The 15,319-nt window shown below is 51.7% G+C and overlaps 1 protein-coding gene across 7 annotated transcripts in view; it reads right to left on the bottom strand.

Moving 5' to 3' along the window:
- DNM2 (dynamin 2) overlaps window positions 1-14,158 on the bottom strand; it is a 94,922-nt gene extending 80,764 nt beyond the window's left edge. For 3 of the 7 annotated variants that reach the window (XM_049876894.1, XM_049876887.1, XM_049876891.1), the window contains exon 1: window positions 13,838-14,155. In XM_049876894.1, coding sequence (XP_049732851.1) covers window positions 13,838-13,998 — 161 coding nt within the window. In that variant the 5' untranslated portion in view covers window positions 13,999-14,155. Of the gene's footprint in view, window positions 1-13,837 lie in introns of all 7 variants that reach the window. The other 4 variants (XM_049876890.1, XM_049876888.1, XM_049876892.1 and 1 more) reach the window with 3 other exon arrangements.
- Between the last annotated feature and the right edge of the window lie 1,161 nt (window positions 14,159-15,319).

Raw genomic sequence — 15,319 nt, 5'->3', positions numbered from 1 at the left:
AAAACTAATAAGAAAGGTCTGTATATGCTGATGGAGTCCCTGGTTGGTGCAAATGGTTAACAAGCTCAGCTGCTAACCAAAAGGCTGGAGGTTTGAGTCCACCCAGAGGTATCTTGGAAGAAAGGCCTGGTAATCTACTTTTGAAAAATCAGCTATTGGAAAACAGCTCTACTCCGACATACATGAGGTTGCTATGAGTTGGAATCTATCAGTGGCAACTATTCTTTTTTTCTCTTCCAGGTGCTGATATACCAAGTTCTCCAGGAAATACTGTTAAGTAACAATATCACTGTGCAGAACAGAGTGTAAAACTGTATATGGGGGAGCAGAAAAGAACACATTCATATTTGCTTCTATTTGCATAGAGAACCTATGAGAGAACACACAGGAAAATGTTAGCGGTGGTTAGCCTGCGGGGGCTGCCTCAGGAGCACACAGGGGAAGCCAGGCTTCGCTCTCTATACCTTTCAGGAAATTTTTTTACTTTGGAGCCATGTGTGTATATTATCTATACAATTATACCAAAAAGAATCTTCAATGCTTTCAGAGCATAGAGTATGAAAAGGAGAAAAATAGCAACTTTCCAGTGGAAAAACCTGGCAGACACCCCCTTAACCGAGAGATCAAGGTCAACATCACCAGTGACATGTCTTGTGTACCTCTGATATGACACCAACAGAAAGGCACCTCACCTTTGTGGTCTTCTTCCCCAAAACTCATAACCCCACTCTAATCATGACAAGATACCTGACAAGACCAAACACAGACATGCTACAAAATACCTGACTGCTAAGATCATGGAAAACAGGACAGGCTGAGGAACTGTCACAGACCAGAGAAGACTGAAACACAATGGCTAAATGCAGTGGGGGTCTGGGATGGGATCCTGGAACAGAAAAAGGACGTCAGGGAAAAACTGGGGAATTGGAATAAAGTCTGGCTTGAGTTAATCGTAACAGACGGAACAACTACTTGTCTCTACTCGCCAGGAGCAAAACACTAAGAAGGTAACCAAGAGCTCAGAGAAGAAGTAAGTCTACATGAGCCACGACCTCATCTAATCTGAGACCAGAACTAGATGGTGCCCAGCTACTGCCAATGACCATTCTGACGGGGGTAACAATACATGGTCCCGGATAGAATGGGAGAAAAATGTGGCGCACAACTCAAATTCTTAAAAAAAAAAAAAAGCTAGACAGGCTGGAACAGTAGAGAACAGATGACTCCCTGAGACTATCGCCCTGAGACACTCTTTAAACCTAGAGCCGAGCCTATCCCCTGAGATTATCGTTTAGCAGAATAGCAGAGTGACACACAAAATAAAGGATATTACCTGTAGGATCGGTGCACTACTTAAAAACCATCTGTATGAGACCAAAAGGTCAACAATGACTCAAAAGCAAACATGTGAAGATAAGGGGGCAGGGAAACTAGAGTACTGGAAATAGAACAACCAGAACACAATTAAAGAGAATGATGACACATTGTGACAAATGTATCTAATGTCACTGAACAATTTGTGCAGAAATTGTCAAAAGGGAACCTAACTTGCTGCGCGAACTTTCACCAAAAACTCAATATTATTTTAAAAACAAAATAGTAATAGGCCAAGGTTAATGTCTTAGTTGTGACAAATGTACCATGGTAAGGTAAGATGTTCACATTCCAAGAAGTTAGGTGAAGCGTATATAGGTGCTCTCCGTACTATCTTTGCAACTTTTCCATAAATCTAAAAATTATTTCCAGAAAATCGAAAATTCTTCCAAAATAAAGTGTATTAAAGGCAAAAAGCAATGATGGTTGAACGACGTAATGAACATAATGTCACTGAATTATATACGTGAAGATTATTGAAATGTCAAATACTTTGTTACATACATATTTACCACAATTAAGAAAAAAAAAAGCCAAAACAAAATAAAAAGCAAAACCTCTGGAGACACTAAATGGGGCGGGGGGAAGGGTGCTGGTGAGAGACGGTCACATCCTGGAGAGACTTTGGACTTGATCCAAAGGGTTTGCTGATGGGCTCATAGTTGGGTGGAGGGGGACATTCATACACAGGAATACAGAAAAGTCTGCCCAGAGCCTCGTGCTTCTGGAGGTAGTGCCCACGCAACAGGCAGTAGAATCTCTACCTTACTCTGCACTTTCAGAGTGAATTTTTTTACCACGAGTAAACAGTGATAAAAAGAAACAGTTTAAAAACAAAGCCAACGCATCTTTTTCACCCAGTGCTGGGAGGCTATTCCAGGTGGAGCCCCCCAACCTCAGGGAAGCAGCCTGCCCCAAACTCATCGGCAACATGCAGGCCAGGGCAGCCACTGCAGAAGCCCAGCTTCCGTCTGAACAGCTTCCGCCCAGACGAGAGGAACTCGGTGTTGCAAGAAATGAAGATAACGCCAACCCAAACCACAGGAAGACTCTGAACTGAGCCGGTCACAGTCCCCTGATCTTGATGTATGGAACCCTGGCGCCCCATCGCCCCCAGCTTCCAAAGGCAACATCCTCAGAACCAGCAACCTTCCAGAAAGACCCTGTCTATCAGCACAGAAGACAGAGGCCCCGTGGCCTGGAACAGACCTGCCCTGTGTCCCAGACCCGCCACAGGGGCGTCCTCTGAGGCTGGCCCAGGCTGTGCCAGGGTGTATCACCCGGTGGGCGGGCAGGCGGGCGTAACCCCAGCTGGGACTGTTCTGCCTGCTCAGCTGGCCACCAGCCTGGCAGCCCCAAAAGATTCTTATCTCTGGGAAAGTGTGCCATGGGACAGAGTCTCCAGGGTGCCTCCTCCTTCTTCTGGGCGTGGGGGTCACTGGGGCCCTGGACAGCTCTGTCCATGGGGCCGGGTACAAGTGGGTTCAGATTGAGCCAAAGGAGGTTCCCCGTTACAAGCAAAGCAGTGGTTCTCCCTGGGACGCATGACTGGAATCCCCCAAAGCTTTCCATGGGTCTGTGGAGGGGCTTGCTCCCGGTATTTTATTACATTTCCACAGGACGCTAATCGGCTGCCAGAGTTAAGTAGCAGGATCGCGAGGCTTCCTTTCCTTGGTCCTGCTATGCTCCAAGCAGACACTAGGGACACCCATGGGAGTGAGGTTGCCTCCGAACCCTCAGCCCCCATTGTGGGAACGCCAGTACCCATGCCTGGCATCCAGGCAGGAGGCAAGAGGGAAAATCCTACTGGTAGAGGGGGCCCTGGTCTGCCTCATCTCCCAGGCGGGGAAGCCAGCCCAGAGAGACCCCCAACCTGCCCACTCTGGGGCCTAGGCCTATGACTATTATTACTGTTTTTATCAATAGGCACGGATCTCGGCCTTCCCACCTTGCTTCTCTCCCCACTGGAGCCCTCCCCCACCCTTCCCCCATCCACTGCCCCTCAACTGTTCAGTCCTGCACCCCCAGGTGGGCTGTGAGCCCCCAAGGTGAGGCTGGGGTCTGTTCTCTGGCCACCTTTCTCAATGAATGTGCAATGAAGTGAATTCCATTCTGGTTTCTAGGTACATTCATTCATCAGATACGCCCACTCTGACTGGGTACCAGGCCAGCAAGGAACAGCCAGGCTGACGTGGGGGAGGGGACCAGACAGCAGACACACACATGCAAATCATCCAGGTTCTATAAGAGCACTAAAGAAGGCCCACCTAGGCCAGTAGTCTGAGGGAGGGGGGCTCAGCAGGAGACGAGCAGGTCAGGGACAGCTTCTCAGGAGGCACGACCGAGTAGGGAGCCCAGTGCAGAGAGGGCGCGGTATGGCCAGACAGAGACAATGGAGATCCAGACACGTGAGACGGCAAAGGCCCAGGGTGGGAGTGAGCCTGGGGGTTCACAGGGAGCCAGGAGGTCTAAGTGAGCGAGGGAGAACACGAGGGAGGGGACGGGGCATCTGTGCAGGGTCCTGTGGGCCACAGCCAGGACTTAGGCTTTTGCTCAAAATAAAGTGGGAGCCATGGAGCAGAAGGGACATGCCTTCTCAGGTGTTCAAATTCCCTCTGCCACTATGGGAAGAACAGACTGTGTGGAGCAAAGGTGAAACCAAGGGACCAAGGAAGAGGCAACTGTGCTGGTCCAGGTGGGAGACAGTGAGGTAGCCTTAGAGGTGAGGAGTGGGTGGAGCATGGAGGAAACACGGGGACAACTCTCTGACCAGTTCCAATCCCATTCGTTCAATGTGGACAGCGAAGTAGCTGTTGGTGACCTGGCCGCCAGTGCCCGGGGGGGAGGTGAAGGCCACACACCCATTGTCATAACTTCCTACATGGGACTCACATGTCCCGGTTCAAATCCTGGGACTGTATGACTGGAAACAGCCTCAACATCCATCGCCAAGAGGTTAGCATTACTGATGTTCCCTTGGTATGACTGAGTGTTATGCAGTCATGAAAAAGAAAAGAAAGGCCCCTACGGATGACAGGGCAGGAGCCACGAGCTGGGCCCACGGCAAAGGTATGAGTTCAGTGGTCACCCTTTGTTTCCACCTCCAGTCTGCTCCTGTCCATCCTTCTTACCTCAGCTGGAAGACCAGCCACCAAGACATGTTACCTGACCACCACTGCCAAGGCTCCCTGTCAGAGCATCCATCTTCACATTTCTCCACCCACTGCTCTCAAACATGCCTTCTGAGGGGACAGGGAGCTCTTCAGCCTCACCCACCACCACCACATCCCCATTCAAACCCAGCCTCTGCCACTTGCTATTGTGATGCCATTCTCTACCGTTGACTAACAAATACTGGCTGAGTGAACAAGTGGGTAAGCTCAGTGGCTCAGAGGACCCCACTTCCCTGCCCCTCATCTATGAAACAGGGCCGACCCGAGCTGACACACATACAGTGCTTAGCATAAGGCCTGGCACACAGTGAGTGTGTCAAAAAGATGGAGGCACCATTCCCTGAGGAAGGCCAGAGCCACTCCTGAGTAAGCAACGCTATGTAGACACTGAAGGAGGAGCAAAACTGAGCAGCTGAGGGTTCGGCACCAGGCACCCCAGTGAGCACCACAAGGGCCCCACGAGGGTTTGGGTTATCCCTCAACACCCCACCTTCTTCCAGAAACCCTGAGGCCACTCTGAGGGCACAAATACACACAGAAGAGGAGTGAAATCTAAATCCAGCCCCCATGAAACTGGGCCAAAGAGAAAAGGAAGATAGGAAAATCAGGCCAAGGCAGGGGTGAAGGCGCTACTCCAGGTACAGACACCAGTACAGTGCTAGGCTCTGGGTTCAAGTCCACCTGCCAAAACTCCAGTGCTTTTGGACACACCGCTCACCCTCTGTCCTTCAGTTTCCTCATCAGTAAGTGGGGATCAATCACCTGCCTCAAAGTGGGTGAGGCACTCTGTGCCAAGGCCCCAGCATAGATCATGGCATTATAGAGGGTCATTGGGACAGCCACAGGGACTACCTGCTGGCCCTGGCCTTTGTTCTTACCCCCCCTGGGGCAGTCAGGATGCTCTAAGTAGCAGCTGCCAAAACACCAATGCGGAAAGACCTCCAAGATGTTTCAGGTGGTTGGAAAACAAATTGCCGAACAACGTAAACGGGGTGATCTCACTTTTCGCAAGAAGATACACTGAAAAAGAACCAACCCAAAACAGTACTATATATTTTCTACAGGCGCTGGCACACATCCTTACATAAACACAGGAGAAGGGGCCATCAGGATATACTTCAGACTGACAGTGTTGTTCCCACATAGAGGTGGGAAGGACAGGATGAGTGATCCGGTCTTTATCCTCATTTGTAACGGCTTCCCTTTTTACAGGAACACTGTTTTCACGCTCAAGTTGCCTAACTAAATTTCAGAAAAAGTAGGCATCTGGCGGGCAGTGTTTCGACCTTCACACTCCCGCTGGTCCTTGTCTCAGCGTCTCCTTTGCATGTCTGCAGCGGCGCCTCGGCACCTGCCGTTTCCTCTGCCTGGGACATCCTTCTCCCGGGTCTTTACAAGGTGAGCTCCTTTGCAGGACACCCACCTCAACTACCCCATCTGAAACAGTCCCCCAGCCACTCCCTTACCCCTCTATCTTCACTACACTTCTTCCTCTCCAGAATGTTCTTGCTCCTTTAACTATTTGCCTGTTCTTTGTCCATCTCGGCCCCCCGCTAGGGCCCCCGCACCTGGCATACAGTAGTCACTACTTAAGGCATGCCAGTCAGACACACAACTAGCAACCTCAAAGGACCCTCAAAGCCACTGTTCCATCTGTGGTCTTGACCCCATCCTCGAACCCAACTGCCATGAAGTTCACTATTTACCTCCACTCCCAAGAGCTATGCCCACACCCTCCCCTCCCACCATCCTGGGTCCTCTGACTCTGGAGGAGACCAGACACAGTTCAAGCCCCAGTTTCAGCACCCTCCCTGTGTGACTTCAGACCAGTCCTTCTTTCTGGCCTTGGTTTCCCCACTTACTCCCCAGGGCCGCAGGAATGATGTGGTCAGATTTGACATATAAATTCCCTGAGCACGACATAACATAATCCCCCACAAATGCTGGCTTTTGTTATACCATAAAGACCCAACAGCAGATGAAACTGCTCTGGCTGAGGGTGACTCCGAGGGGGCCTACCTGACAACCCCCAGCCCCAGCAGCACTCCAGGAACCCACAACACACCCGGAAGCAGGCATCTTCTCTCAAGTGCCATCTTGTTTCGAAGGCAGGAGATTTTTTTCTTTTATTTAGATTACAGCTAATGCCCTATAAATACCTCATTATTGGGCTGCATTTTCCCAGTGCTTTAGCACAATAAGGGCTTAATTACAGTATGCAGTTGGCAACCACAGTAAATTAAGGGTTAGCTGATGTTCCTGTCTTTTCCAGCCATTTGAGGGGCCTGTAATTTCATCATTTTCATTCAAATCAGGCAAAAGCTTGGCAGATGCAGCCCTGAGCCAGATGCGAACGCCAGGAGGGAAACGGGACCCCATTCAGTGACAGGCCCCTTCTTCCCCAGCTACCTTTGAAAAATCGAAATCTATCGAGCGCTGTCCACAAGGCGGTCCTCCACTCTCCCAGAAACAACCTAGTTTATGACGACAAGATGCATCCAAGGTACTGAGGAAGGGTCATCACCTCTGGGCAAATAACTATGAAAAGCAGGTAGGCAGCCCAGAGCTGAGCTTCGGAGACATTTATCTTCCTGGTTTGAAGCATAAGCCCAAAACAAGCAAAAACAAACCAAGAATCACGTGGGGAGATGACCATACGTGGGGTCAGGGTGGTGTACCTCTTCCCAGGCGTTTCCCTATGCATATAAAAAAATAACTGTTTAATTTTATTGCAAGGAAAACGTACCTAACAAAATACAGGCCATCTCAACAATTTCTACATGTACAGCTCAGTGACACTGACTACATCCTTCAGGTGGTGCAGCCATTCCCGCTTTTCTTTTCCGAATCATTCCACTGCCATGAACATAAACTCGCTGCCCCTAAGCAAAAGCTCTCAATATAGCTGTTTTAAACAAAATGGGATCACGCCGCCTGTTCCATCTTATGTGGATTGCTCCCTGAATCACTATGTATTCTTCTACATCACTCTGAGTAGCTTTGTCATAGTCAGTTATCTGGACATATTGCTTGTCTAACCAATCCCTACTGCTGGGAGTTCTGGCTCCCAGTTTCCCACCACCATGCACGAGGTGGCTGTAAATAACACTGTTTGCAGCCAGGATGCCTGCTTAGGAACACCGGAGAAACAGCCTCACGCTAACGCTCAGGCCCTGCAGAAACGGGTCTGCATGTGTCCTGGTTCCAGCTGTATCCCCAGGCTAGAATAATGACTGACAGGCCTTCCATTCACATTTGTACTAAAATGATATTACTTATATTAACAAAGTAATAATGAATTCCTTCTCTTTACAGATACGGAAATCAAAAACTGATCATGACAGTCCTGACCCACAGCTAAATAGAGACCCTAACCCCCAAGATGGCACAGGCCCGGGCAATGTTTCGCTCTGTCATACATAAGGGTGCCACAAGACAGAGCTGACTCATCAACAACTAACAACCACCACCACCACCAAGATCACAAAAGGCACCGGCACAGGTCTAATATTTCACAAGGATTAGCTCATTTGGTCTTCAGCCTGGCCCTAGGAGGTAGGGACCATCCTACCCCCATTTTCCAGATGAGAAAGTTGAGGCCCAGAGAAGTAAGGTTACTCACCTGGTGCATGGCAGCACCAAGTTGGCCATATTCCCAGACCTCCCAGGCTGGCCCAGGTACTACAGACCACACAGGCAGAGCCTTGCCTGAGGCTTTCAAGATGTACTCTCATTCTGACAAAAGGAGACAGACAATGGAAACAGCAGCCATCATTTCCAAGTAGGTTTATACAGCTAAGATCCATTAAGAAACAAATCAGCCCAATGGCCAGACCACATGCCCTTCAGACTGGCAGGGACATGAGCTACTGGTCACGCGACATACATTTGTTCAGCACAAGGCAGCAGCCCCGCAGCACAGCCCCATCTCCCTGGAGGGACAAATCACCGGAGACCAATTGGAAACACAGCTGGAGAGGGTGGTACCCCGTAGGCAGCTGCTGCTTGTTAAAAGAAAAATGGCACAGGACCCTGAGGTACCTGTGAAAATAGAGGTAACGCTGAAAATCAAAGGACCTATAATTAGGGTTATTCTATACAGGGCGAGGGCCCTCAAGTTTGCTCAGAGCCACATCCAGAAAGATAGGAACAGTTTTTCCTCTGCTCAGTGCCCTCCCAGGCCCTCAAGGCTCTGAGTGGCTGCACCCTGCCCCACCCTGGTCCCTCCCTGTCCAGGTCTCTCACCACTCTCCCCTACACTGGCCTCCAGGCATGCTCCCGCCTCAGGGCCTTTGCACTGGCTGTCAAAGCCCACAGCCTCGAACGCTCTTCCCTGCACATCTCCACAGGGCTCCTTCACCTCCTTCAAGTGCCCCTCTTCAAATGTCTGCTCAAATGTCACCTTCCTGGGGAGGCCTTCACTGATCCCCTGTTTAAAACTGTAAACCTGCCTCTCGGGTCTCTCCTTTACCTTGCTTTCTTTTTTTCCATCATAGTTATCACCTCCTACCATGTTTCACTTACTGTGTTTCTCCTCTCTCTGTACCCAGCTGGAAGGCCAGCTTCCCCAGGGCCGGGCACACAATGAACGTGCTCAGTTAAGAACCTTCAATCAACAACTAAAACACGTCTCATGTTTTCAGCAGAGCCCTGAGTGGCACAAATGGTGGTGTTTACAAAGTTTTGCTTTTGATTAGTTGCCAACCTTTAAAAATTAGATTTCACATCAAAATCCGGATTTCAGTGGTGCTAGAAAACAACCAGTAGTGCTCCAGAGTTTAGTGGTGTAGCGCACGGGCCTGGGTCCAAGGCCCTGCTCCAGCACGTTAGGCTGCATGGCTTTGGCCAAGAGGATCCTGCCTTCTTGGACCTCAGGTTCATTTTCTGTAAAATGGGGGAGATAACCGAACTGCTATCTGTAAAACTGGATCTGCTAACTTAAAGGTTGGCAATTTGAGTCCACCCAGAGACACGTCGGAAAAAACGTCTGGCAATCTACTTCTGAAAAATCGGCCACTGAAAACCCTGTAGAACACAGTTCTATGTGACAAACATGTGGTTACCATGAGTCTGAGTAGACCTGATGGTTTGAAGCCCTAAGCACTGCCCCAAGCACTCAAATGAAGTCTCATTTAAACTCATTTCAAAGATGACAAAAGTAAGGCTCAGAGGGACTAAGACCCTTGCTCCAGAGCACGTATCAGTACTGACTGGGACCCACAAGGAGATCCTGTTAACAGCCCCGTTTCCTAGGTGAGGAAACTGAGGCTCAGTCAAGTAAGCTTCATAGGCTCAAGCCTGGGCCTGTGGAACTGGGAGTTGGAGGCCTCAACCTTGGCCTCCTCCTGCTCTTCTCTACAGGAACACATTCTCAAGCCCCTCCCTTTTGCCAGCTTCAGGGGACAAATGACAAGCACCCCGAGGGAGTCATGACCTCCCTTCGCCTTAAGGCCACAGGTCTGTTGGTACTGTGTAGACAGGCCAAGAGTCTCAAACTCAAAGGATTCTAGGGCCAGGAGGCTCCAGGCATTCATGAAATGGGTCTGGGTGAGTACTAGGGAGTGGCAGGGACTGTGGCAGCTCTGGCAGCCAAACCTAGTCTAGCAGGGGCTGCTACTTCTGAGATCTAGGCGGTTGGTGCCAAGTGGGACACAGGCCCAGCAAGGCCAGATAATGATGGCAAACAGCAGCAGCCACGGGCACCAGGCCCTTCCTCCTCACCAGGGCCCTTCTGTCTACTCAACACACGTTACTTCATCCAGTGCCGCAGGAAGGGTCCGGTTATCTCCCTCACTTTACAGAAAATGAACCTGAGGCCCAGAAAGCCAAGATCCCCTTGGCCAAAGTCATGCAGCCAAACATGGTAGAACAGGGCCTTGGACCCAGGCCCACGCACTATACCATGAAATTCTAGAGCGCTGCTGGCCATTTTCTAGTACTGCTGAAATCCAGATTTTGATGTGAAATCTCATTTTTAAAGGTTGGCAGCTAATTAAAAGCAAAACTTTGTAAACACCACACAGGTGAAACAAAGGGCCCAACAGGAGCCACCCATCCGCAACCCCTGAGCCAACTGGGCTGCTCTCACCCGGGCCACATTCTGAGACAAGCCACAGGGAAGCATCCAGGACACACAGCAAGCCCTACAGACCCCAGGTTCCAGACCTGGACAAAGGCCCCTGACACATGCTCTCGTTTATTCCCTGAAACCAGTCGGGACAGTCCACTGAATGCGTCCACTTTGCAGAAGAGAAAACTGAGGCTCTGAGCAGTGGCACGCCTTGGCTAAATTCACCAAAAGAATCCTCTGGCCCACCCTGAGCAGGGCTTTGAAGCTCAGAGGCCTTACCCATGTTTAAATTCTAACAGTACTTAAGCTCTGTTCCAGCACCCTGCACCTTAAGAGAGGCCTTTTAACAACTCTAATTTTCATGCAGTAAATTAATGCTCTTTAACAGCCAGTGTCTACATTGCTGGGTTCTGGGAGGCAGTTGCCACAGGAGCAGGTAACCAATCACCAGTGGGGCAGGAGAGGTGGGGAGGGAAGAGAAATTCAGCGCTGCCAACCCAGAGCCCTCAATTCCTTAATGAACAGCTTCAAGCAAGAGGACTCAGCTCTTTGAGCCTCAGTTTCCTGCCCTGTAAAACGGAGATCATAACAGTATTAGCCTCATGGGGCTTAAATGAAATTCAGCATGGAACTCGAAGGCACTTAACTCTTATTAGCTTTTGCTGTTGTTCTGAGAGGAACCAGCCCAGTGAAGAGCAGCCCGGTCAGGCACTGCGCTAAGTAAGCACTTCCAACACACCATGTCACTGCATCCTTGCAACAGCCTTGTTGAGGGTCCAGGGCCCCATTTTTAGGAGGGGAAACCGAGGCCCAGAGAGGTCAAACAATCTGCACAAGGTCACAAAGCAAATGAAACAGAGAGAGCTTCACAGAGGCCCACCAGAGGCTGGAAAGGCAGGAAGACGGCCAGAGGGGCTCACAGCCCAGCCTGGTTGAGCCCAAGTTCAGAGGCATATTGACAGAAAACAGCACCTAAGGCAAGCACTGAGATTGTACAATCTCTAAATTGCGCCCTGCCCCCCATTTGAGTGCCCACGGGCAATCTCTAAATTGCACTGCCCCCAGCCCCGACAATTTCAAAATGAACGGATGATGATAGCGGCAACAGGTCTTGTCCAGCTGCCTCAGTCACTTGCCTTTCATATTTGTAGCACCTGGGAAGATCATTTCCTACCTCATCTGGTTCCCCCCGGGCTTGTGCCTAGAGCAGGTATACCCCCACTCCCACCACACACACATACCCACCTGCCTCTGTGTCTATGGTGCTTGAGGCAGGACACTGAGGCAGGACATTGTGTCATGCCAGGTTAATGGAAACCCTGGTGGCATAGTGATTAAGAGCTACAGCTGCTAACCAACAGGTCAGCAGTTCGAATCCACCAGGCACTCCTTGGAAACTCTATAGGGCAGTTCTACTCTGTCCTACAGGGTCCCTATGAGTCAGAATCGACTCAAGGGCAACGGGTTGGTTTTTTTGGTCATTGGCGCTTCCCCTTCAAGTGGAGTGGTACCCAGGGCATATGCCATGCCTACCATACCTTAGATCCACCTCTGCCCAAGCCCACACCTTTCCGCTACACTGGACAGAGGCCAACCCACCAGGGACACAGCAGCACAGAAGGAAATTCATGCGCTGGGATCACAACCCCAGGCCTCTGGGAAGGCAACAGCAGGTCTGGGTGTCCAGCCAGGCTCTGTTGCATACCAGCCCAGTGGCCTTGGGCAAGCGGTGAGTCCTTTCTGAACCTCCCTGCTCATTTCTAAGGTTAGGATGGTAACGAAATCACCCCATGCTCATTGTGGAATGCAACACACGGAACAAGGAAAGAACTCAGCTGGGGCCTGCTCAGTGAACGCTACCCCTTCACACTGATTAACAATAACAAGGACGATGATGTTACCATTGGCAGCCACACAGCCACAAATGGAGTCCCTTCCGGGAATAGCGAAGTGACCAGGAAGGTGGAAGGACAAGAGATGTGGGAGGGAGAGAGAAGAATCAACAGTCCTCAGTGGTTGTAGGGCCTGGTCTCATTCATTAGTTTCCTGAACACTGGAAACAGCCCAGAGAGTGGAATTTGCACACTGCACGGATGGGCAAACAGGCCTCTCCAGAACGGTCCAGAAAAGACTGTATCTCAGCTCTTATCACTGAGGGCTGATGAGGCAAAAAGCCCCTTCCCAGGCTCCAAGGAGTGCTCCCCAATTTGCAGGCTTTAACTTGGGGGCTGGCCCATGATCCAGGGCCCCAGAGCATCCTAACATGGCCCAGGAAAGAATTCCGGGGAAAGTTCCCCAGGTCGTACTTCCAACAGAGAGTTGAACAGATTCAAGCCTCATCCTTTCGCTCTCTTCTCCCCTACTCCTTTTCCCCACCCCCTGCCAGAAGGGTTAGGCCAGACAGATGAAAAGCTAGGAGCTGCTGGGACTGTCATGGTAGACTAGGAGATGGACAGACATTGGATCCACCAGTACAGACAGACAGAAGGATCTGTTTGGAAGAGAGAAGCCAGGGTCCACCAGGGACCCAAATGAAGTGTCATCCCAGGAGAGCAAAACAACAGGGTCCTCCTTGGGTCCAGACAGCCAGTTAGATGGAGGAGACCAGCTAGGGTAACTCGACAGAGGGACGGGTAAGTGCTAACGTCTGTGAGGGGAACGGATAGGCAGCCAGACAGCAGAGGTCATCCTGAACAGCTAGCCAATCAGCAGGGGGCTGCCCGTGGGACTGGACAGATGGACAGCCAAATGGTGGTAGGGAGGTCTCTCCAGGCCAGACACAGCCAGCCAGAACGAGCTGCCCCTGATAAATGGCCAGCCGACTGCAGGGATCACCCCAATAGTTACCGAGGTGGCGCGTTCGCCCCTGGTAAACGGACAGACAGACGGAGTAGAGGGGGACCTACCCCAACCCAAAGGCAACCAGATGGCAGAGTTTACCCGCGAAGGCTGGGAACGTGACACACCGCAGGGGTCAATGGCGCCTCCTGCTCCACGCCCCCCAGACTGTAGGAACGCCCCTGGGGCCTGGGCCGGCTCCCCATTGCCTGTAGGGAGCCCTCTACCCAGAGCGCCCCACAGGGCCCGCCTCCCAGTCCCTGTCCCCGTCGCCGGCACGCAAGCGCCGCAGTTACGCCGGCGGCGCAAGGCGCGCCATTCCCGGGCCGCCCTCCGCGCCCTAGGCCACCGCCCGCCCGCCGTTCCCGCGGCGCTCGCTCACCGGCCCACGAAGTTCTCGAGCACCGAGCTCTTGCCAGCGCTCTGGCCGCCCACTACGGCGATCTGCGGCAGGTCCAGGTGGCAGCTCTGGCCGATGGAGCTGAAGGCGTCCTGCAGCTTGTTGACCAGTGGGATCAGCTCTTCCATCCCGCGGTTGCCCATGGCGCCGGCCGCCCCGGCCCGAGCGCCCCGCGCTCCCCGCCCGCCCCCGACTCAACGACGCGCCCCGCGGCGTCCGCGGCCGTTGCTCCCCGCCCGCCTGGGCCTCGGCGCTCCGCTCGGCTCCCGGCTCGGCCTCACTGTCGCCGCCTCATCCGGTTCTCAGGCAACACCCGACCTGAGCGACCTCCCGCCGGGGCCCCCGGGCTGGGCTTAAAACCATCGCGCCGCTCTTGATTGGTCAACCTGGCTGCCACTCGGGTACTCGAGCCAATGGAAGCGAGGCACGAGTTTACGGCTGAATAAGCCTTCCCCTAGGGAGCTTCTCGTGGACTCATTGGAAGGAAGAACTGTCGTTGTTATGCAAGAACCAATAGCGGCCGGAGCCAAGTTGTCAAGGCCGGGAGGCGGTGTTTCAGGAAAAGGTATGTTGGTCCCGCCCCTTGAAGAGGCATTCTGCCACTTTATTGGTAGAAAAACCCGCCAGTCCGGAAAGCCACCAATGATGTTAGGGCTCGATCCTTAGACACTGGTTTTCCCTAAAAATTTCCCATTGGCTTATATAAATATCACTCCGTTCCTCCAGCCAACAGATCAGAAGAGGGCAGGCTTTACATCTGAATTCTGATTCTGATTGAGAACTGTATCTGTCAATCAAAGTAACTCGTTCTTAACTTGTGATTGTTGGCCGCCTGTTGGGAGACTTCTGGAGTACAGGGTAGCGCTCGCCAAAGGGCGACACCTAGTGGTACGACCCGTCACTCTTCTGAGTTTCAGAGCTCTAGAGAAAAAGGCCTTCCACGAGATGGACTGACACATTGGCTGCAACAATGGGTTCGAACATAGCAACGATTGTGAGGATGGCGCAGGGCAGGGTAGTGTTTCTGTTATACATAAGGTGACTACGAGTCATAACTGAATCCACGGCCCCTAACAACAGGAAAAACTACAAGTCCCAGAATGCATCTCGGCTGCCGGCAGGCAAACCCGCTCTCGTCGCGGTTCGCTACGCACTTTGAAGAGAAGTTGGAGCCGGGCGATGTTGGTGCTCCCTAGCGAGAGACGGTCCATTCCTATAATGTCAAGCTCCATGCCTTTGCAAATAACTGTGCCCTCCCCTAGGAGTATCTTCCGCTGACGCCCCGCGTTGATGCAGCTACCTCTTCAACGTTGTTCCCTGCCTCTTCAACTTTAGTGCATCATGGGTCGTTTAGAAACCCAATGAAACACAACCGGGTCCACTCCCCACGAAGACACGCTATTCTGCAGGCAGAGTTGGAGTGTGGGAACTAGTATTCTTGACCTCTTGGAACAGATGCCGGAG

The sequence above is a fragment of the Elephas maximus genome, chromosome 3 (genome assembly GCF_024166365.1).
Source record: "Elephas maximus indicus isolate mEleMax1 chromosome 3, mEleMax1 primary haplotype, whole genome shotgun sequence".
NCBI lineage: Eukaryota > Metazoa > Chordata > Mammalia > Proboscidea > Elephantidae > Elephas > Elephas maximus.
The sequence above is the reverse complement of the archived record's forward strand: the minus strand, read 5'-3'. Positions and strand labels throughout refer to the sequence as shown.